Below are 24,389 nucleotides of genomic sequence, written 5' to 3'. Positions count from 1 at the left end.
CCCTTGTGACCTTGCTGTTAATCAGAAGTGCATTGGGATGATAATCCCTCTGAAACAGTACTGTGCTAAGCAGTGACTAAGACAAGAAAATGGGGAAGAAAACACAAATTTGATACAATTTGTTACAGGTGTAAGGCCAAATAAATATTTGTCTTGTAGCAAAACATAAGCTGTGAGACGGGAGTGAAAGTAAGATAAGACTTACCGGTATGGGGGCCTGGCTCTGGCCCCCCGGAAGGGGCAGGGCTGGGGGTCAGTCCCCCCCCAGCCAGCCCTTCCACACTGTCCAGCCTGCGCCGCCTGGGGCTCTGGCAGTGATTTAAAGGACCCGGGGCTCCAGCCGCTGCTATGGCAGCGACCAGGAGCCCCAGACCCTTTTAAATTGCCAGGCCCCGAGGCAGCTGCCCCTTTTGCACCCCTCCCCATCAGCAGCCCTGGAAGGGGGGGGGTTGGAAAAGGGGTAGCGACATTAAAGCATTGCCATGGCAGCGCTTTTAACGTCAGCTGTGTACTGGCCACTCCTTACTGGTACGCCATACCAGCCCCTACCAGCCCACTTTCACCTCTGCTATTAGATACAGATATTTTTGTGATCCATGCTCCCCTCTTTCCACCAAATCTTCCAGGCATGAGTTTTTCCTTGCTGAGCTTGGTCTTGTGCTTAGACCTTGCATCTCCTTCTTCCACTCTGGACTCTGAATATGTGCAGATTCCACTGATTCAGGAGTGAGCACTTGAATCATTCCTGAATCTAGAGGAAGATATGTGAGCCTCCCTTAAATACTGCTGTGTGTGTGTCTGTGTTTTTTGGGAGTCCAGCTTGACACCCTGAAAGGGGCCTGATTTTCAGAAAGGGATGAACACAGCAGGCCCCTTGAAAATCAAGCACCTTTAAGGTGTCTCAAGGTAGGCACCCAAAATCCTTAGTTGCTTTTGAAAATCTTGGACATAATTTTTGAAGAAGGTGACCAGGCCCAACACCACACAGTTGGCATGAAAAAACAGCAGACTCCCTCACATGCTTTCAAGAGATGGTGCTTCTCTTGGCTCCACAAAGCTGTCTATTCGTGGAAAAATCTACTTGCTCCTAGTGAGGTTAGTACAACTCTCCCTGAAGAGCATTTGAAATGACATGGGTTAGGATTCTCTCCAGCATTCTGGCTCCTTTACACAAGGTAAAAGGGTCAAACCAGCATAAAGGTTTTTAAAATTCCTGGATCCAGGTGGGGGAGAAATCTCCTGGCACAGAAACTGAGGATGACAGCCACATGCTGGCTTCTGAGGACCCACAAACAAGCTCCTGTATAGGCCATGTGCCAGAGGCAGGGCTAGACTAAAACATATATAGTAGCTTTCTCCTACCACTCATTCTTTATTTTAAAAATGTAGGAAAACCTCTCACCCCCAGCAGTTGTTAAAACCAACATTACAAAAGTGCTACTACATACAGGCAGGGCCGATGCAAAGAAGTTTCGTGCCCTAGGTGAAACTTCCACCTTGCGCCTTCCTCCCACCCCCGCGCTGAGGCACCCACCCCGTGCGGCAGCTCCCCACCCCAGCTCACCTCTGCTCTGCCTCCTCCCTGAGCACAGCGCCCCCACTCTAATTCTCCTCCCCTCCCAGGCTTGTGGTGCCAAACAGCTGATTGGCGCCGCAAGCCTGGGAGGTGGGAGAAGTGCAGCAGCGACGGTGTGCTCGGGGAGGGGGCATAGCAAAGGTGAGCTGGGATGGGGAGCCCTGCGGCAGCTCTGCACCCCCCGCGCCCTGAGGTACCCCCGTGGTAGCGCCCCATTCCCCCGGCCCGGGGAGCCATGTGGCAGCTCCCCACCCCAGCTCACCTCTGCTCCGCTTTCTCCCCAAGCACGCTGCCCCCGCTCTAATTCTCCTACCCTCCCAGGCTTGCGGCGCCAAACAGCTGATTGGCGCTGCAAGCCTGGGAGGCGGGAGAAGTGGAGCGGCGACCCTGCGCTCGGGGAGGGGACATAGGAACGCTGTAAAAAAAAATTGGGGGCACCGCTTTTTGGTGCCCCCAAATCTTGGCGCCCTACGCAACCGCCTAGTTTGCCTAAATGGTAGCACCGGCCCTGCATACAGGAACACCTGCCTTCTTCTCAAGTAATGGAAGGCACCGTGCACTCAGCCTTGTACCCCAGTAGCAACACTACACAATACCTATATACTTCAAAGTAATCTCACATTCAATGTTGTTGTTTACTCCCTACTAAAACCTTATGTAAGTACTGCTGTCTTTAACCCTTAGAATGATGAACCAGAAACAATATGGTATAGCCCAACAGATACAACGTAAACATAAATACCTAGATAAATTCCAGAAATGGAAGCCTAGTGATAATGGAGCTTTCTAAATGTAACATTCTGATTGACATAAAATCAAAAAATATAAGCACTAACAGTCTCAAGATGTGGTATCTTTCTCTCATTTCTTCACTTCCGTTAGCAAAAAAGAAAACAAAATCAAAGGATAATATTGATTGGAATTTTGAAATCCTAATGCACAGCAATTTTTCATTCATTTTAATCCTATAATCCGATTCCAGACCTGAAGTTGTATTTACTGTTTGCATTTTAATCACCATGGTCCCAATTGACAAAGCAGTTACTCACTCTTTATGTATCCTTGTTGCAAGGGGACAAAATATGAATGAAACAACTGAAATGGGATTAAACACTGTACAAACATTTTTCCTAAAAGCTAGAAAAAATATATATTTTGACATTTCAAATATAAATGTTGGGGAATACCATATTGTACATTAAAATCAGTAAAGATCAAGTCTATAGTATACTCAAAAATAACAAATATTTTTATAAATTTAGAGTGCATTTGTCATACTCAGTACGACAATAGCTCAAAGTGTAAAGGAAATAAGAGTATTGGCTTAATTTTGAATTTAGTATTGGATCTAGTACAACTCAATAACAGAAAATATGGAAAAATATTTAAAAGTTTCATTCATTCTTATTATAAAAATGAAAGTTAACAGAAGAGACTTAAAATACTAGAATGAAAATTCATTATTTATGATTAAAAACAAACAGGTCTGCCCATTTAGCACATATTGTAGCAATCAGTATTTTAGCTTTTGCAGACTGCAGTTAGAAATGAATGCACTATGCAAAGTTTATCATCACTTAGAAATAGATACGTTTTGTTTTTTATATGAATGCTATTGAATAACACCGATCCATGATTCTTAATTGACATAATGTGAAATATACACGTATTTCCCAAGAAGTGTTCTGCTGAAATGATTGCATAAAATTAAAATTGAATAGTTTTATAAAGGTGTTATTCTAGTATTGCTTTAGCTCCACTTTAAGATTCACTAACCTTGTAATTCTATTACACCAGATTCTCCCAGTCGTTACTCTTGCAAAGCTCCCTTTGACTTCAACAGGAGTTTTTTTCCCCGAGGTGAGAATTTGCCAGAACAGGCCCATAAAATACTAATAGATCATGATCAGACCATTAAAAGAATGACAGTTCCTAGCTGAACTATTTTACTTATGAGTGCAGGCTAATAGTGGATAATACCATGTCAGGTCTGCTACAATTCTCTCTCTCATCGCTACATCTTGTTTTCACTGGACTGAAACTATGTGGTTTCTCAACTTTCCCAGTGCCTGACCAATACAGGGGCTTCAATAAGAATGAGGTTTCTGAAACTCAACAAGACCAGTAGTTATGCTTATGTGTCTGAGGGACTATCTAGATGAGATACTGGGTGTAATATCTGCTCCCTCTACACCAGAAGTTCCCAAACTTCATTGGTTCACATACCACCTTAAAATTTCTTATGAAGTGAGTTGATGGAATATCACTGTCATCACATCCCAAATTGTGGTATGTTTACTCCTAGTGGTAACTTCTAGGGTTTTTCTTCAGTGTAGAGGATGGATGGTCTTACGATCAAAATACTGGACTGTGACTAAGCAGATCTGGATTTAGTTCCTAGCTCTCCCACAGACCTCCTATGTGACCTTGGCCAAGTTGCTTAGGGTAAGATTTTCAAAGCCACTTGAGATTTGGATGCCCAATTCCCATTCAGTTCCTATTAATTTCTAATGGTTTGGGGGGCCAAATCCCTTAGTAATTTTGAAATTGCCAACCTTAGTGTCTCTGTGCTTTGGTTCTCTCATATACAAAATGGGGATAATGAATATTTTTGTCTTTGTTGGGTACTTAGATTGTAAGATCCCTGGGACAGGGACGGTCGCTTGCAATGTGTTTGTACAGTGTTTAGTACAATAAGGACCTAATGGAGATTGGGTTTCTAATAAATACTAAGCTATTCTTAGATTCTCAGGTAGCAGCAGTGTGACCTGCCCCTGCCCCCGCCCACTTATATCTGGCCAGGAGTTCACTGTCTTCTCAAATAGGGACCTTGCCATGGTTATCTATGCCTGTCTGTCTGATCCAGGGCCTTTGTTACCTCCCAGTTGGATTTGTCCAAAATGACCTACAAAGCATCTATTAAAACACAGCTAGTAAAGAATGCAGCATTCTGCTTGCGTAATAGTGGTCCATGTATTGAGCATAGAACATCTGAGTTGATTTCTAGGTGAAGTTCAAAGTGATGACCTTAATCCCTATATCCCTACATGGCTTGGGTTCTGTTCATCTTACAAACCTCCTCTCTACAGCTGCATCATCCTGGCTTTTGACTAACTGGGATGTTCTAGGTAATAATCCTAAATTTTGAACACTAGGTTACTGACAGTATAGTATTCTCAGTGACAACCCTTGACTCTGCAATTCACTTCATCTATTGATCCAGCAAAGCCCTTTTACTGAAATTCAGGGCACACTGCAAGGTCGGTCTATTCACTCAGCCCTTTCCTGAGTAAGTGGGGTGGCTATGATGTTGCTCTTACTAGAGTAAGTGTGCTCAAGGATTATTAATACACATTTTTGGCTTGAATGTGACAGAGTTGTGACTAAGACTGGATAAAGGCAATCCACGGCTCTAGATATACCCCAATACAGGGCCCAACCCCAGTGCAGTGGTCTGGTGACTGGGGGTGGAAGGGATCCTCTACTTCCCAAGAGAGACAAGAATGGCAGCAAAGGGCCATTCTCTTACCCTGGGAGCAGCAGCAGGGCTTTCCCTCCCCTTGGGGGCAGTAGAGGTGAGAGTGGAACCCCTCTCCCCTTGGAAGCTGCAGCTGGGCCTCCCCAGTACTCATCCAGAGTATATCTGCTTTGTGTATATAAACCAGGCCCACTGCACTCTTCTCCTGACATACAGGTCAAGTCTACCAGGAAAAAAAAAGTGTGTATTTACATGTCCGGTACCTCAAATGCACACTTTTTTTTCTAGTGTAGCCATAGCTACACACAGTTGTCTGCCAGGATGGTGTTGGCAGTCCCCACTCTCAGCAGTAGGGCTTGGACTTAACACCACATAGATATGTGTGGACCAGCTTACATTTCTTGGAGCTATTGTTTCAGGCTGTCTGCTAACTCAGGCAAACATCGCTGCATTGGTTATACTCTGTTCACGTTTTCAAGATTTTCTTCAGAGCCATAAGAACTATAGACTTTTTTTTTTTTTAAATGAAAGTTGAAATTCTAATATCACTTCAGGAGGCAGGGTCCTAGGCATGGGCCTATAATGCCTGTGCCTTAATCTGGCCCCACTTGTGACCCACTCTCCCTTTGCACTGGGTTCTTCTTGCTTAGCTCAGAAAGTATACAACTATGGAGGCTGTGTAGTGCATGCCTGTGCGGCTAGTTGTATGAAAAGTATGGCGTGGATGAGCAGGCAATGAGGCAAGAGCTCAATAGTGCTGAACTCTGCAAACAATATTCTTATTGTGGGGGTGGGGTGGGGTGTGTGGAATTGAAGTCAATGGCAAAATTTAGGAACAGGCCCTAAATACTTGTATGATTCAGTAATATAGCAGAAAGTCCAAACTCCTGCTTCTCAAAGGACAGGATTTCTGCACAGAACATTCTGTTGTAAATAAGGCCTTGTACATTTATTTACCAGACAGTTATATATATCTTCTAAAGAGTATTCCACTTCTGTAAAGAAATCATAGGTATCATGTTTATCAGTAGGTGCTTGACTGTGTACCATAAAACAGTGAAATAATACTGTTAAATTATTTAAATTCAATAGTTTTTATAGAGGAAGAAGTATGATCTACTGGCATGGGTTATGGAGTTTGTTCATCAAAGTAGTTAATTTTCAGACTATATATAGAGGATTAAACTTGTTTGGTAATATACAAAAATTTGTAGAGATTTTAGGGAAGTAGCAATGTGTTAGATAAACTGGAGAGCAAATATGCATTAAAACTCAGTCTAGTTAATAGAATATATGGCTATCGTGCTGTTTAGTAAAGAAACGTCATCACATTTCTTACAAAGGCAACATCAACATACCAAAACAGGATCCAATTTTTCTAAATAAATAAATCAATGATGTGTCAAAAATTAACAGATGAATTAATATACCCAATGTTATCAAAACCAGATGGTGCTTCCTAATATTCATCCTGTTCAGTCAAACCCTGAATATTTTCTGGACCATCAGTATATAAAACAGGATGCTGCTATTTGTGATGCCAAACAAAAGCAATCATGCCTGCCAAGCACATACTATAACAGGCAGCATTTCAGCTCTGCTAGACAGAAAGTAATTAGAATGCTTTTAATGTCCAAAAGAATGATGCTGATAGGCTGCCACAGATGTGTAGATTTATGAATATTTATATGGTGGTTTATAGCTGACACTTTTATCAGTTGAAGAAGATAAAATATCTGCCTGACTCAGAAGCCTGACAGTCAGGTTAATAAAATCTCATTAAAGAGAATGACCTATGCAATTATATAGGATTTATTGTAATTCATTTTTGATTGTACTCTGCTTAAAGATGCAATTTCCCATTTCCTGATGCCAAATTTAGGTTGCATATCAAGATCTATGTGGGTTTTAACTCCAAACCATCACTAGAAGAAAGATATGCATTTAACATCTTAGTATGTTACACCTTTAGAGAAAAATTATTTTGATCGCCTGTTCCTCTCTACAGTGTGTGAGGATACTGTAAAGAAGCAAGCAATCTATTTTTATTTTTCTTCATTACAGCCTCTTAATCTCTCCATTATCATTTGCTTTCCGTGATAAAAAGCCCAAGACCATTCTCCTTCCCTGATTTGCAAATTTCATTGAATCAAGTCATTGATGTCCTGGGCACCTGGAAGATTTCAGCCTTGTTGTGTCTCTGTACATTATGATGTGCAGAAGTAGAAATCGGAGGTGAGCACTTTTCTGAGACAGCAAGATTAGCTTTCAAGAGAGCCCTAACAGAAAAGGCATCAGCAATCTTTGATGCAGCTTTTGCTGAGTGGGTTTCCTTCCGAAAACTAATCCCTGTGATGGCAAAAGGTTTAGGCAAGGCGTGAAAGGTTTGCTTCGCTGTCTGGAATCAACAAGGGGGAAGAGGGAACCGCCCCTTCTTCCTAGCAGAGAGCGAGGGCTCTCTGTCCTTTCTGGGCAGGTTTCATATGGGTCCCTAAGTCCTTACCACCATTAACTTACCAAAGGGTGTGCAGGAACTTTAGTTATTAAGCGAGAGATAATTATGCCTGTACAAGTCACTGAGGGCAGAGAGAGCCCCTGGCTCCGCATCCTCCCAGTGCTAGTAGCACGTCCCCTCCGCTTGCTGGGAGCAGCAGCCCTGGGAAAGGGAGGGGGATGCGCACAAGGGCTGAGCCCCTTTCCCCATAGGGGAGCAGCCGCCCCAGGTGTTGGGGGTAAAGCCTCATTTTGCAGGGTCTCTCTCCCCCCTTATTAGGTGCGCCCCCCCCAGCTGGAAGGGGGCGGCCCGCGTGCAGCCCCACGCTGCAGGGTGACTGTCCCCCGTCGGGGAACCCCCCTCTGCCGCCTCCCTCCAGCCCAGGCGCTCGGCAGCCCGCCCGCCCCTCGGAAAGTGCCACACGAAGTTGCCGAGAAGAGTTGGTACCTGCGCTCAGCTCCAGGCTGCTGCTGATGCCGCCCTCGCCGCTGGCCGCGGCCCCCGACTGGCCGTGGCTGTAGCGGGCCGAGGAGGAGGAGGCTGCCTGGGGCCCCAGCGGCGGGGCGGGAGTCCTGGGGTGGCCCAGCGAGGCGGCTCGGGCGGGCCCGCTGGGGTAGGAGCCGGGCGCCGCCGGGTAGTGGTGCGGCTCGCTGCTGCTGGAGGCGGCGGGCGGGAAGGGCTGCCCCGCCGGCCGGAGGTGCGGGAGCTCCACCATGGTGGGTCTCTCGTAGCGCTTGGGCAGGGCTGGTCTCTTGCTGGGGAAGGTCTTGAGGACGCTGTAGGGGCTCCTCTGCCGGTAGAGCCTGGGGAGGCTGGGCCCCTCCTCTGCCGCCTGCATCTCCTCCTCCATCATCATCAGCATCCCGCCGCTGCGGCGGCGGCTCCCCGGCCCCCTTCCCGCCGGGGCTGCGTCTGCCGCCGCCGCCGCCTGTCTCTGTGGCACGGCGGAGCCCGGTGCGCTGGGGTGCCGGGGTGATTGACAGGCTGCCGCGCCAATGCCTGGAGGGAGACGGGAGGCAAAGAGCAAGTGTTTAGGGTAATCGCTGCTAGTGATAATGGGGTAGAGAGGCGGGTCTTGGCGCGGCCGCCCCCTGCCCCTGCCCCTGCCCCTGCCCCTGCCCAGCTACGGGGCGGGCTGCGCCCAGGCAGGTGGACAAGGGCCGAGCTCGGGAGGCGCCTCCGCCGCGCCGGACCAGCAGCTTCCCAGCCCGGCCCCTGGCACAGCCCTGCGCGGGGCGGGCTGCAGCGCCTCTGGCTGTGCGGCGAGGCGAGCCGCAGAGCAGGAAGGAGAAGCGCCCCGGGGAGGGGGGTCACCGATTCCGCTGTGCCGCGGGGAGGATGCTGCAGCTCGCCCCGCCTCAGGCTCCCCTGCAGTGTAAACGGAACTTTGAGGAGATCCGAAGGGAGGGGGCCCCGCAAGTTTGGCAAAGCTTGGCAGCGGTTGTGATTGTGGCTCCTGCCCGGCTCCCGCTGCCTCTCCCCAGGCTGAGCTCCGCTCCCTTCCCCTTTCCGTGCTCCTGGCGGCGAGTGGCTCTGGTTTGCACGCACAGGCACCTTGCAGGCTACCTCAGTGTCTAATTGCCATTCACCCCCCATCCCCGGGTGGCTCCCTCCCCCGCGCAGGCTGCGGTCGCAGCCCGTGTTCCCATTTATTAGAGATGAAATAACGCCATAAATAAAAGTATTTGGGAGTTCAGGGACTGTCACAGCTGATTATGGCACAGAGGACATTTTCTTTCTTATTATGCAAAAGCATTTCATGGCGAAATAAAGCCGGTTTCACTGTAACTCATGCATGTCAGATTTCTAGGAATCCGAGAGATTAATCACATTTAACATTATTTGCAACATCTCTCTGTGTCTGTTTTTTGCCAACTGCTCAAAGGAGCCGGACACGTGGATCACTACCATCTCCTCTCAGCCCCAAACCGTTAGAGGGACAGTTAAGAAAGAATGATATACTAGTGGAAGACAGGAAGAGAATGAGATGCCATAGATAGACGTTTCTGAGAAATGGTGGGGATCTGGGTGAGAGGAGAGGCAGCTGAAATTGAATGATATGTTGGAGAAAAATGAACGATAACAAACCGCTCATCGTTTCACGCGAGGCAATTTCATCTTTTGCATTAACGTTTCCCTTCTTCTGCCCCATTCCTCTCTCGCTTCTGCTGCTCCAATTTATCAGGATTACAAAAAACCCTCTGGTTTTTGAGAGTTAAATTACAGAGCACCTTACTTAGATTTAAGGGAGGCGTCCGTTCCCTGTCATCACGTGGCGTTTGCTGCTGCTTATTGTGGTAATCGCTCCCCCATCTCATTCTTGTTTATTTATTTAAATCGTACTCCGTGAAATGACAAGTAATCCTCCTTACTGAAGTAATTAAAGCCTAAAATCTTCAACCAATCTCATCTCTAAAAGTAGAGTAAACTTCTTAAAGCTGGACTTTTTATAGAGATGATAGGTTTTTTGACTAGCATTCTTTGGGGCAGCCAGAAATGTCTAAATAAGGCTGCAATTACAGTTGTTTTTTTATTCCATCAAAGTCAATCCTATTTTGTTAAGTATCAGAGGGGTAGCCATGTTAGTCTGAATCTGTAAAAAGCAACAGAGGGTCCTGTGGCACCTTTAAGACTAACAGAAGTATTGGAGCATAAGCTTTCGTGGGTAAAAACCTCACTTCTTCAGATGAAGTGAGGTTTTTACCCACGAAAGCTTATGCTCCAATACTTCTGTTAGTCTTAAAGGTGCCACAGGACCCTCTGTTCCTATTTTGTTGTTTTCTGAGAGACTGTGTTTTTTGACCAAGTGGTTTTTTTTATGTCCCCCCCCCATTTTTAATTCATTTTAGTATAATAGAAATAAAGCAACAGGAATAAAGTTTTGTAAGGATACTGATCTTCCACTTGGAAATGAAATGTTTTGATATCGAAATGCACCATTTCAGTGCTGAAGCAATGTTAAAGGAGGGGCATGAACATGATCATTTGATAGAAAATCTATAATCTGTGTGGTTAGCATCCTCCCTCCTCCGCTTTGCTTTGTCCCTTCTGACTGGCCTAAAACACAGCCATGATTTAAACACAAATCTTGAAAACTGACAGTCTAGTACATTTGGGCCCTGATCCAATGCTAATTGAATTTAGTTGGGCCTTCTATTGACTTTAATAGGAGATGGCTCCAGCCCTTGATCTGCTGAGCCACAGGCCTTCAAGAAGGATGTTGATACATTGGACAGGGTTCAGAGAAGAGCCACGAGAATGATTAAAAGGTTAGAAAACATGCCTTATAGTGAGACACTCAAAGAGCTCAATCTGTTTAGCTTAACAAAGACAAACTGAAGGGGCGACTTGATTCTAGTTTATATCTACACGGGGAACAAATATTTGATAATGGGCTCTTCAATGTAGCAGAAAAAGGTATAACACAATCCAATGGTTGGAAGTTGAAGCTAGATAAATTCAGTCTGGAAACAAGGCACAACTTTTTATCAGCGAAGGTAGTTAACCATTGGAATAATTTACCAACAGTCATGGTGGATTCTCTATCACTGGCAATTTTAAAATCAAGATTGGATGTTTTTCTAGAAGATCTGCTGTAGGGATTTTTTGGGGGAAGTTCTAATGCCTGTTTTATACAGTAGGTCAAATTAGATGATCACAATGGTCCCTTCTTGCCTTGGAATCTAGGAATGCTGCCAACCTCTCCTCCCCCATCACCAGGAAGGTTTCTGAGTCACCACCATTTTCCTGGGTGCCCAACCACTGTCTCTTCTCTTTACATAGCTCCCTTTCCATGTCTGGAGCTTCTAATATTTAAGGAGTATTTCAATGTCCAACGGATATTTTCATGCTCCCCTTTTGCCCCTCATGGTCTGTCTTGCACAGACTGCTGTGTGAAATTATGGGGTCACTGAAGTGGTCTGGTGTTGCCTACCAGTACACAGTGGTAACAAACTCTCACGTGAACTTTTTAATTTGCAGTTCCTTTTCTCCCCAAGATGTGCTTGTTTAGTTCATGGGTTTATTATTATTAATTATTATGACCTTAACTTTACCAACTGGAATTTTTTCCAGTTGATGTAGTGTTGGTGAAATGTGCTGGACTGTGAACCTTTGGGAATGAAGTGCTTGCTCTCTTTAGCCCAGAACAGGTATAGCACTAGTAACTTCAGTTCAAGTTTCCCCACATTCATGAACATGCCTCAGCTCTGAGCTGGAGAGAGCATCTCTAGGTGGAAGAATTTTCCATGTTCATTCATCTTCAGTACCCATTTGAGTCTTGGCTTTTCTGTTAAATTTAATAAAGAGGGGTAACAATTAGTGCCAGTTGTGATTCTATTTATCTCGTTTTATAGATTAATACTAATTTGCACCCTTGTAAGGCCATTACAATAATTAAAATATACAATATCATATGAACTCAATAGCTAGGTTCAAATACATACAGGCAGCCAACAGAGATGATGGAACAGTAGTGTTATGTGCTGTATTTATCTACCTTTGGGTTTCCTATAGTGCCCATCATGGTAGGATCAAAGTGCTTACTCTGTACATCAGAAATGCATGCTGAGGTCCTTCATGGTCTTCACGGACCCTTCTGTTCTTTTTATCCCTTCTCTCATATAGGATATTCTTCTTGGGGTATACAGCTGTATGTTTTGTTATTATTTTATCCCTTTCCCTCTGGTGCAAAAGCTTCTCAAAGAGGAGAATGGATGTAGGACCTTAAGTGTGGTTTACTTTGCATTAGTCTAACCTCACAAAGCTCCTTCCACAGCTGAAGCCCCTGGAGTGACCTCTAGCTATCACGATCTTTGCCCAGAGCTTTGTGAACTGCACAGGTCCGAGGAACACATTTAACTTGGTAGGTCATATAGGAGATATGGTCACTGATATAGCTGCACTGACCCGACTTTGAAGTTCAGGACCAAAGAGCTGAATTGACAACAGAAGCAGACTAGGAGTTACTGGTGGGATCAGAGTACAAGAGTGATGTGCTTGTACCAGTCCATCGAGGATGTGGGTTGCTGCATTCTATGCAGGCTAATGCTGGAGCTTCACCATTGCTCCACCAGCTTCAGTTTGAGTGGTCTCATGCTATAGCATCATAGACTCATACACTTTAAGGTCAGAAAGGACCATCATGATCATCTAGTTTGACCTGTACATCACAGGCCATAGAACCTCACCCACCTACTCTTGTAATAAATCCCTAACCTCTGGTTGAGTTACTGAAGTCTTCAAATCATGATTTAAAGACCTTAGGTTACAGAGAATCTACCATTTACACTAGTTTAAACCTGCAAGTGATCCATGCCCCGTGCTGCACAGGAAGGCGAAAACCCCCAGGATCTCTGCCAGTCTGACCTGGGGGGAAAATTCCTTCCCAACTCCAAATATGGTGATGGGGAGAGCTCTGAGTTACTACAGAGAATTCTTTCCTAGGTCCTGGTGGGTCTTACCCACATGCAGGGCTACCCAGAGGGGGGGAAAGTGGGGCAATTCGCCTCACGCCCAGGCCCCGCAGGGGTCCCCACGAGAATATAGTATTGCAACTTTTTTTAATGGAAGGGGCCCCTGAAATTGCTTTGCCCCAGGTCCCCTGAATCCTCTGGACGGCCCTGAATGTGGGTAAGACCCACCAGGACCTGGGAAAGAATTCTCTGTAGTAACTCAGAGCTCTCCCCATCTAGTGTTCCATCACTGGCTATTGGAGATATTTGCTGCTAGCAGTTGCAGATCATGTAGTCTTTGGATTATTATTATTATTTAATATTTATGTTATATATCTGCATCACAGCCCCATTTTCCAAGACACTGTATGAATACATTTGAAGCCATGGTTCTTGCCCTGATGCTCTTACAACATAAGAAATGATGAGTGCTTTTTAGGAGAAACGGAACGGACACAACCAACTAATTTCACATAAGTCTTCAAGCAGCCTTCATACAATAATGACTTTCTGTCACTGTCATTTGAAGCAGACCCAGAAATGAAAGGTTATGCATTCCATTACCAAACCATTGAAGCATGCTTTGCACTGTTTACTAACTGTGACAATTTGGAATAGGTAACAGGAGTGGTATTTTGAATGTGGGTGAATGGAGGCCCTCATTACAGCAGCTTCTAATTAAGAAAAGATGGAAAGAAAGATTCCAGGAAAAAACAACTCTGCAATGTTTACTTTCCTCCTCGAAAATACTTTGAGGAGCATATTTGTCAGTAGATAGAAAAATACCCACTTTAGACATGGGCTATCAATCATCAACTACATCCTCTTTAAAGATGTTTAAAGGTACAGTACTCAAAAAGCAAGTGTGATTCATCTCCATCTTCTGAAGCCAGGGCTAAATCTTTCTCCTCCTATTCAAAGGAGCTGTTCTAATGCTAAGCAAGATTTGGGTCCCAAATGCCAATGCTACTCCACACGTTTGGAGCCCCTGATGAGCAGAAATTGGCAACTCTCCCTTGTAATCTAAACCCTCTGCAAGCAGAGTAGCCACACTTTGCTTCACTAAATATTTAACTGCAGCTAGTTAATTTAAGTTCAGCTCAGTTGCTCATGTTTATGAATAAAGAAACAAAATAGTGAAGATCAAAAGGAAAAGATGACTGTGGGATTCAATATTTCAGCAGCTGTTGATAGGTAAATGCTATTTGAAGTGTGGGCATTCAAAACCAAAGGCCTGTGTTTATGAAAATGAGCCTAACAAGGAAATGAGATTGACACAGCAATTCTCTGTTTTTGTTGTCCCCTGAGGTTAGAGATTATGCAGTGCATGGTTCTGTTTTTAGCCTCTTTGGTGATTCAAACTGTGAGAGACTACACTGTGCATATTTGTCAAGGTTACACTCTGATCAGGTGGCTCCGGAGCTTTTTGAGGGAGAAGATGAACTGCTGTTCTCTGTTAAACCTTGATCCGCGTCCTGTGTCAGAGACCCATCAGCCAAACTAAGTGTTGTCAGTCTGCTTTTCCTGAGTTCCACCTGGAAATGTTAGGAAGTAATGGAATTATATTATCTTGGTTATAGTTTATTTTGAGATGGTGACCGTGGTACCTTGAGGGGCCACACTGAGAATGCTTACTCAGGGCAAACTGCAAGGAATAGGCAGACAAACCCCAAAACTGGTGGTTTATTCTATAATTAGATTTACCAAACCACTTAGCAAACAGCTTCTGTAATACCACACTAGTTACCAAAAAGTCAAAATGCATTCCCCTTTAAGCAATCCAGATAGCCAAGTTGAATATAGTGAGATATTACTAAAAAGCTTATTTGCCATATATAAAGTTCTACCAATCCCAAGGGACTGGACACATTGCTCACCAGGTCAATGAATATTTCAGATCTCACCCAAATACATGCTTACAGCCAATCCTTATTAACTAAATCTAAGATTTATTAACCAAAATAAAGAAGAGTTGCTATGGCTAAAAAATCAATATACATACAGATACAAGTTCTTAGGTCAGTTTCATAGCAGAGATGGTGAGGCTGCTGATTTGTAAAAAGTCCTTCTAGAGTCAATTTAAAAGCATATAGTCCAATAGGCAGTCCAGGTGTAGAGTTTGTTCAAATTCTTCCATGAGAATTCCAGGATGGATCCAGAGTAAACCTGGAGACCTCAGTCTTGAGACTTAGACTTTCCCTGTCAAAGTTTAAGCAGATCTGAGATAAAAAAGGATCAGGCCCAGAGCTTCCTTTACAGCTGAAGCAAGGTGGGTGCTGACAGGCAATTCCACCACAAGGGCTTTGATGAAAGCAAGCGGTCAGGTTGATCTCTATTCAGTGAGTCCTTTCTCAGACAATACATTCAAGCCATCCAAATTACTAAAACAGTTCACTATGTAGAATTACAAGGTTCAAAGAGAAATTGAGGACAATAATATTATAACACCACAAGTCCCATCTAAATGATAATATCCTCTTTTGATCTCTGAATCAACAGAATATAGTAATGAAGCATTATGAGACAGGAACAGAAGTTTATCATCTACAAGCTAATTAGATCACATTGTTAAACTTCTAACAAGAAATAGGTAAACACAGACAAAATATACTTAGTATGTACCCTTTGATTCTCTAACAATGTAGGCATACATATTAAAATTTCTAGTCTACTTAACATGACTTTGATAACTATCTATGAGGAATGGCCCATTTCAATACTCTTCTAATATGTCCTTAAGGGTTGCTTCCAGGTCACTCAGTCTGCTGGTTGCTTAACTCTCGTTGGTTCAGCGTTACAGAGACCTATTGGAATAATTCTTAATGACTGATTAGCTTCAAAATATTTTATTTGTTTCTAATTAGTGTAAGATTGCTGAGGCGATTGGAGGCATCAATAAATAAATATTTCCATGTTATCTGTATGCCTTAACAAAACTGTAACTCACTGAATACTTGGGTTGAGTAAATAAAAGGAGGGAAGAATAATGGAGGGGAAGTATCATATATATTAAAAAGGATCATATTGTGTAAAATGAAAAGTACAGTGCTCCCTGAGGACTGGAAAATGGATAAATGAATTATTCAAAAATAGTCAAGTGAGATACAGGAAAAAGTAATAGCTTTGACACCAGATGTGGGGAAAATATTAATATTTTAAGGAATTAAGTTGCGAACCCATGGAAAAGCTCATTTTAATTAAAGACAGCTAACATAAAGCAGGTTGAAAAAGGAGAAAATAGTATCTCATGTTCAGCTCTTGGAATTTTTGATGGGTTGTATCATGGAAAAATAACAGGGATACAAGTAGTATAATATACTCAGATCTTCAGCGAGCATTTAAAAAATTTCACTATCAGGGTTTAAGTCGCTCTGTGAGTTAATACTCTGGCTTTATCTGTGGAAGCTTAGGTTCACCTGCTGATTAGATCACAGGTTTGGTCATGAAAACCAAAGTTATTACCTTCATTATCAGAGATAAATAAAAGGAGTTCAGTTCTGGAACAGGAAAAATTGTCACTGTGAATTAAAACTTGCTAAAGAGTAGAGAACAAAAGTTTAAAAATATATAGATGTTTTGATATTTTGCAGTGAAGTGTTAAATGAAACTTAGATCCTATACATAATAGTACTTGTGCAGAAATAGTCAGATTTCGTCAAGCAAACGGTGCAAGCTAATTGCAGTTAAGACCCAGGAAGAAGGGAGAGAAAAAAATTGCTTCCCTAAACCTATTTAGATGAGATATTTGAATTGTGCCTCAAACTCTACAATAGATAGATGATCATCCACTCCGCATTCAGAAAATGAAACCTCAATGATAATTAACAATGTAATGAAAGAACTAGGTCTGATACATGCCTGGAGAGACACCAATGCCAAAAGCACAGGAACGATACCTGCTTCTTTATTTTAGATGCACTTTACTTCAGAATAGACCTCTTTCTCAGCCTTAAATGAGACCAACTAGAAATTCAAGAATGTAACATCTTGCCTTTGTTTCCCATAGATCATTCTTCCATTTTCCTGTCACTGCAACCAACCCTTGAACCATACACTAAATCATGACAATTGAACAGCTTATTCTTAGGTGTACATTTCACATAGATGAAATAAAAGACTTCCTGTATATTAATAACCCCGTAGAAGTAACATGGGCAATCCTGTAGGAAACCTAAAACTATCCTGAGGGGCATAATAATTGCCTTCACTTCAGAAAAGAAAAAGCAATAGACAAAAAACAGTTAAATCTCTGAAGACTTTAGTTGTACTCTTAGAAGTACAGCACAAAATGACCCAGTCAGGAGAGGTGCTAAAAATCTCTAGCACACAAGAGAACTGAACAACACATTAAAATAAAAAAACATAAACTGACAGTACAAAAATGTGAAACCACATGGGAATAGGGTAAGAAGACTACTGTGGGTCCAAATGAGGAACAAATGCTGTCACCCTGCAAATATTGACACCCTGCAAACTGAGGCCTTCACAAGTTTCACAAGATTAGAAAAAGTTGTAAATTCTTGTTTGTTCATTGGTGAGCACATAGATAGTCTTCTTGCAAAAGAATCTGAGCCCTTTGGACAGGGGTGAATTTAATCCAGGGGAAATACAGCTATAACAATGAAACAAGACTATTAATTATTATATACTATGAATTTTATTATAATTTTACTCATTAATTAAATATAAATAACATGACAGAAAAACTGTAATATTTTGGATGGCTCAGGATTCTAACAATATCATAAACATTCAGGCTTCACTCTTGTGGTTATTATACTGTCATTAGAACCTCTTGATGTCTCTGAAATTATCCAGCATCTTAATTACTTTTCTAATATCTTCTGTTTCTTTGCTAGATGGCAGTTGGTTTAAGCTTTAAAATGGAGGGACAGATCCTTGTTCATTGACGTCAGTGGAGCTGTCAATTTCTTTGCCACAGAGTATCTTTAATTTTAAAAGGAAATCATACGTTATTTTTCACCTATAAGATGACAGAAGGAATCTGCTATCCTTGATCCCGTGTCTGCAACCCTTATTCAGAGCAAAAGGTATCAGAATCTGGGTCACTTATATTGGTGTAAATCAGGAGTAATATTTAAAGGTGGTCCATCAAAACATCTTTTCAAATAAATGTCTTTTCAAGTAAACTTAATTCCGCCCTAAAAATTAATTTTCATAAAAAAATTAAGATGAATTTTCCTTTTTTTGATAGAAAATTCCAAAAGTCTGACAAAAAACTAAGTTTTCATCATAATTTTGTTGTGGGATCAGATCTACTAACAATGATTTCAGTGGAATTATTCTTGATTCATACCCATTTAACAGAGACCAGAATTTTTTCTAAAATCTTTAAGATGATGGGAGAATTATGATGAGATATTTCATGACAAATGTTTGAATCCCTTCTCCCAGTTTGAGAATCTTTAACCTAGAAAAAATAGTAAATGTTAGTAAATGGGTAAGAAGTGTTAGTAAATATATGTGACTAGAATATGTTTATATATATTAGAGTGTCCAAATACTATTCCACAAATTTATTTGCTTAATTTTTCCATTTTTCATTGAATAATTTATTCATCAGATCAAATTTTTTCTAGTATTCAGTCAGATCTCTAGCTGGTCAAATACTATTAGCCAACTACACTACTTTGATTCTTTTTGCCATTTTATTGTCAAATAATTTATTAGAAGAATACATTTTGGGGGGATTTGATCAGTTATTGTGTACCAGATAGACAGAGATGATATTTGTAATGGTAGCCACTGAAGTTAGTGGATACTGACGTCTGTTATGTATCAGGGATATTATAATCCTAACTCATGTCAGGTGGCTTTGACCAGGAAATAAAGGCCAATCTATTACCAGCACTCTGTTGTGTCACACCTTAACAACAATACTCATATAATACATTGCATTCACTATTTACTTATTATTTATTGATTTATTTAGATTAATTAAGAGAAGCACTTATCCCACATGCTAGCACCTCTGACTCTCTCCCCCTCTCTCCCCGCACCTAACCCATCTTTGCCAGGAGCACTTCTAAGACTTCAAAGCTCTAAGCAGCTGCAAAATGACCCCTGCTTTACATTAGGCTGAGGCAATATTCAGTTCTACACAAGCCAGCATTGAGATAAATTCTCTCATAGCTCCTCACAGATAGAAAAGGGATTCAAGAAATATACCACTGAAAAACGGAGACTCCTGCTTTCTATTTATTATTAGTCATATTATCATAGTGCCTAGGAGCCCTGCTCATTGGCCAGGATCCCATTGTGCTAGGTACTGTACTAATACAGAACAATAAAGACAGTCCCCACCCTAAAGAACCTACACTTTTTAACAATAAGACAAAAGACAACAGATGGATACACACAGACAGATGGGGTTGGGGTACAAGGAATCAATGAGACAATATTGGTCAGCACAACAGGCAGCAGTTTCAGCACACCAGCAGCTTAACTGTTAAGTGTTTGTGTAGGGATCGTGACAAAGGAGAGTTTTGAGAAGGGTTTTGCAAGAGGATAAGAAGTTAGTTTTGTGGATGTTTTTGGGGAATATCTCCAAGCATGTGGAGCAGCGTGGCAGAAAATACAAAGATGCTTGTTTGAAAATGTAACAAGTTTGTACTTTATTTACATGCTGGAAAGCTTATTTTTGGAAAAGTTATTTTAGGTCATTTTTAATAATTTCTCTGCTGTTGGAGCCTGAAAGGTTGAATTTGCAGTAACCAAGGCTGCCTGGATTTATAAGCAAAGGGTTGCAAAAATCAGTACCAATAGATGTTTTCAAAACTCTTTAAAATATTTCTTAAATACCTTCTCTGTAAAATATATAGCATATAGAGAATATACAATGGGGTGATGTTGTATAAAAGTTTCACTGGAACTCATGAGTAACTAACTTGTGCCTTCACCATTCAATAGTAAGGCAGTTCATGCTACAGTAAAACCTCTGTACTACAGCGTAATTGATTCCCTATTTAAATATATATCTTGTATAGCTAGCCTATATGCATATGTAATAGACTACATGATGTTCTGTACAAAAATTATATTAAGAAAACATTAAAATTAGCTAGTTAAGCATTTAAAAGTCAGGAAATAACAAAATTTAGGCTGTATATGCAACATTAACTCTGCCCCCTCATGCATATGCCTTATGATAAAGCCTATAATTACATTATCAAATATAATTTTTCAGATTATACAGTACAATATATAGGGTTTTTTATATAGTTTGGTAAGATTCATCTTGCAAGGTGTACTATCAATTAGGCAGGTCCTAGGAGGATTAACAACTATATATGCACATTGTTTATACAAACAACTTTCATGAACTCTCTCCTGCATACCCAGTAGGAAAAAATCCTATAAATTAATAATAGTTAATATTTTCCATACAATGACCCCACACTAAAACAACAAGAAAACATTTCAGGATTCTTCACCCTTCCACTCCCCAATACACCATCTAGCCATAAAGAAAGAGAATGTGTTTGTGATCACCTGGAATCTGCTTGCACCCACCTAATTGAGATCTCATACAGAAAACCTTTACTTACAAGAGTAATCTTTATGCACATAAGCAATCCCAATGATAGTGAGCTCTTAATAATTTGCAGGATTGCCCCCTAAAGCCCCTGTAAATTGCTCCATATAGATATGTCTGTGCCCAGGCAGAGCCCTAGTGCAGGTTTTATAGACACATTTTTATGAGAAGATAATTTGGGAAACAGCATGTGATTAAGTAGTTAAGGATTGTATCATACAACATACATGCAAGGAGGCAAAGTTAAGGGTCTAAATGCAACCTTAATGTCACTGTTTCTGGATTTTTGAGTACATAGGACAAAATTAACGTTTTCGTAGCATAGCTTTTGTAGGGAATTTTTCATGTAGATAATAGTTTGTGCACAGTGGGTATAAAATATGTGATGGTGATAACCATGTGATAAATTTCAATCCTAATAAATTTAATTTACTTTGCACATATTATTTTACTGCCTCACCTGTACTCTGCCTGCTAATTCATTTTAGGTGGGATACCTTTTATTTCATACTAATGAGGAACTTCAAAGAATTGCCACTAAAACTAACTAAACTGTTAGAGGAATGTTGTTCCTTTCCCCAAAATCTGGAATACGCCTTCCAAATTACAGTGGCCCGAAGTCTAGGACCGACAGTGTCCAGTGCTGTTCCAGTGACAGTTTTAAGGTCTGATATTTCATTATTCATCAGGGCTAGAAACCATTGTTTTATACCGTTAGACATCAAGAAATCTCTTTCCCATAGCATAAGGATTTGTTGAAAGCCTTTACAGATAGCTAGATAATGGACCCTTATAATTAAGATGTTATGTACAAAAAAGGTACTTTATGTAAATTGTATAAAATATAGGACTGATAATTTTTATATGGCTTTGAGGCCTGTACCATTGGACTCTTGGTAGTAATGGTGTTTGGCTTTATAGATAGTAGGATACAAAAATAACACCAATCTTTTATTAAATAAATCTCTAAAATAACTTTAAAACAATTTTCTGTAAAATATGTAGCGCATGCAGAATATGTGATGGGTTGTGGTTGTATAAATGTTTGATTGGCACTCCTTTGGGATGCCCTACATAACTCTCTTGAGATTTCACCACCCATGAGAACTGTGACCAAATCAAACTCCTAAAATCTTTATACCAGCATTTATTCTATATTTTTGCACTGTCTATATCTGTTCTATCTATCTGTCTGTAATATCTAAAGATCACAATACCTATGGTGAGGTACCATATCAAAGTAAATCTGTTTTTATCACCTAAAGAGTAATGCCACATTATTTTTTCACATTTGGGAAGAAGACCCTCTTTCCAGTACCTGATGTTTGCAACCTCCAAGTTTTACTTGTCCATATATGAGGTTTCCAGTGACGTTTAATAAAGGAAGAAAAGGGAAAATGAAAGAGGAGGGACAACCTTGTGATTAGGAGACATGACTGGGAATCAGGAGACCAGGGTTCAGTCTTGACACAGACTTTGTGTGTGACATTGGGAAAGTGTAAAACACTAGCTTTCTGATGTGGCAGTGTTTGACCCCCAATTTGCACTGGTGTAAAGAACTAGACCATGTGCGCAGCATTGGAAAAATAGGCTCAGTGCGTCTCAGTTCCCCACCAGTAAAGTGAGGATAATAGTTCCTTTCTCCCACCCTGTGCCTGTCTGGTTTATTTAGATTGTAAGCTCTTTTGGACAGGGATTGTACGTTGCATAGTACAAGGAGACTCTGATCTTGGCTGGGCCAGAGAGAGGGATCCAGGTGACATTGCCACCCTTACCAGCCCCAGCTGAATCCCAAACACCACCTGAGATGAAACAGCATCCGATTTTAACAACAGCAGCAGCAACTCCTTCAGCCCATCTCAACTAATGTCTCTTTTACCCAAAAGGACAGTTATTACCATCATTGATACCACGTAAGAGACGGTCAAATACGGGGGTTTTCCTTCAAAAACTTTCTCCAGCTGAAGGGAAAGGGAACAAAGGATGTTGTTAATATGAAAGCTGTATTTAATACTTTCTGGAGAAAGGGTTAAACAGTGAGGTGGCAAAGTTTGCAGATGATACTAAACTGCTAAAGATAGTTAAGTCCAAAGCAGACTGTGAAGAACTTCAAAAAGATCTCACAAAACTAAGTGATTGGGCAACAAAAGGGCAAATGAAATTTAATGTGGATAAATGTAAAGTAATGCACATTGGAAAAAATAACCCCAACTATACATACAATATGATGGGGGCTAATTTACCTACAACAAGTCAGGAAAAAGATCTTGGAGTCATTATGGATAGTTCTCTGAAAATGTCCATGCAGTGTGCAGAGACGGTCAAAAAAGCAAACAGGATGTTAGGAATCATTAAAAAGGGGATAGAGAATAAGACTGAGAATATATTATTGCCCTTATATAAATCGATGGTACGCCCTCATCTCGAATACTGCATACAGATGTGGTCTCCTCATCTCAAAAAAAGATATACTGGCACTAGAAAAGGTTCAGAAAAGGGCAACTAAAATGATTAAGGGTTTGGAACGGGTCCCATATGAGAAGAGATTAAAGAGGCTAGGACTCTTCAGCTTGGAAAAGAGGAGACTAAGGGGGGATAGGATAGAGGTATATAAAATCATGAGTGATGTGGAGAAAGCGGATAAGGAAAAGTTATTTACTTATTCCCATAATACAAGAACTAGGGGTCATCAAATGAAATTAATAGGCAGCAGGTTTAAAACAAATAAAAGGAAGTTCTTCTTCACGCAGCGCACAGTCAACTTGTGGAACTCCTTACCTGAGGAGGTTGTGAAGGCTAGGACTATAACAGAGTTTAAAAGAGAACTGGATAAATTCATGGTGGTTAAGTCCATTAATGGCTATTAGCCAGGACGGGTAAGGAATGGTGTCCCTAGCCTCTGTCTGTCAGAGGGTGGAGATGGATGGCAGGAGAGAGATCACTTGATCATTGCCTGTTAGGTTCACTCCCTCTGGGGCACCTGGCATTGGCCACTGTTGGTAGACAGGATACTGGGATAGATGGACCTTTGGTCTCACCCGGTATGGCCTTTCTTATGTTCTTATGTTCTTATGTACTTTACATTTCAAATTATTTAACCATTTCCCCTTCTTTTCTTTATCTTTAAAAAGGTTAAAAGGATTTTTGATGGTGTGTTTGCCATGGTGCTAAGCAGGCTGAGGTCTCTGTATACCGATCTCCGTACCGTATTTTAACACTGTCTAATATTGGACAATGACTAGGTTATGTTAACAGCTTTTGGCCCCCATTTTCCATCTAAATTAATACAACAGTACTACTGTGATACTAATAGTAATATAATTAATAATAATTAATAATACTTAATAATAAATTAAGGTTAATTATGCAGATCATCTGTTTTTCATTAGCTTTCAAAGGCATTTTCAGACTTTAGACTGGGCTTTACAATATACATGCTCTCTCTCCTTCTCACTCATGCACACAAATATTATTTATAAAAAAATCTATACATAAATTCTAGTACTTTTAACTTAAAGTATTTATTACGTTTAGTATTTTTCTGATACAAGGAAATATATTCACTAATATCAGAAATACAAATATAGTTGGATATGTCTGAAACCTGCTGTCAGTTAGTTTGGACTTTTACTGAAACTAAGTAGATCTAATACTAAGTAGCAGCTACCCCAAGATTCTGAACTGCGATCCACTAATGCACTCATCAGTGAAATTCTGAATCAGATTCCGTGGCCTGCTCATAAACACTAAGAGTAAAATGCAAGTTTAAAATACTCAATGCTATCTACTCTTCTAAAGCCCCTTTCACTGCAATCCATAAGTAAATAAATAAA

At 41.3% G+C, this 24,389-nt stretch overlaps 1 protein-coding gene across 2 annotated transcripts in view; it reads right to left on the bottom strand.

The window, feature by feature from the left end:
- BEND4 (BEN domain containing 4) overlaps positions 1–8,664 on the bottom strand; it is a 33,894-nt gene extending 25,230 nt beyond the window's left edge. Inside the window, exon 1 of one of the 2 annotated variants that reach the window (XM_005300612.5) lies at positions 7,996–8,664. In XM_005300612.5, the coding sequence (XP_005300669.2) occupies positions 7,996–8,410 (415 nt within the window). In that variant the 5' untranslated portion in view covers positions 8,411–8,664. The remainder of the gene's footprint in view (positions 1–7,995) is intronic. The other variant, XM_005300613.4, reaches the window with a different exon arrangement.
- Between the last annotated feature and the right edge of the window lie 15,725 nt (positions 8,665–24,389).

This window comes from Chrysemys picta, chromosome 5 (assembly GCF_011386835.1).
Source record: "Chrysemys picta bellii isolate R12L10 chromosome 5, ASM1138683v2, whole genome shotgun sequence".
NCBI lineage: Eukaryota > Metazoa > Chordata > Testudines > Emydidae > Chrysemys > Chrysemys picta.
This window is presented reverse-complemented; position numbering and strand designations above follow the sequence as displayed.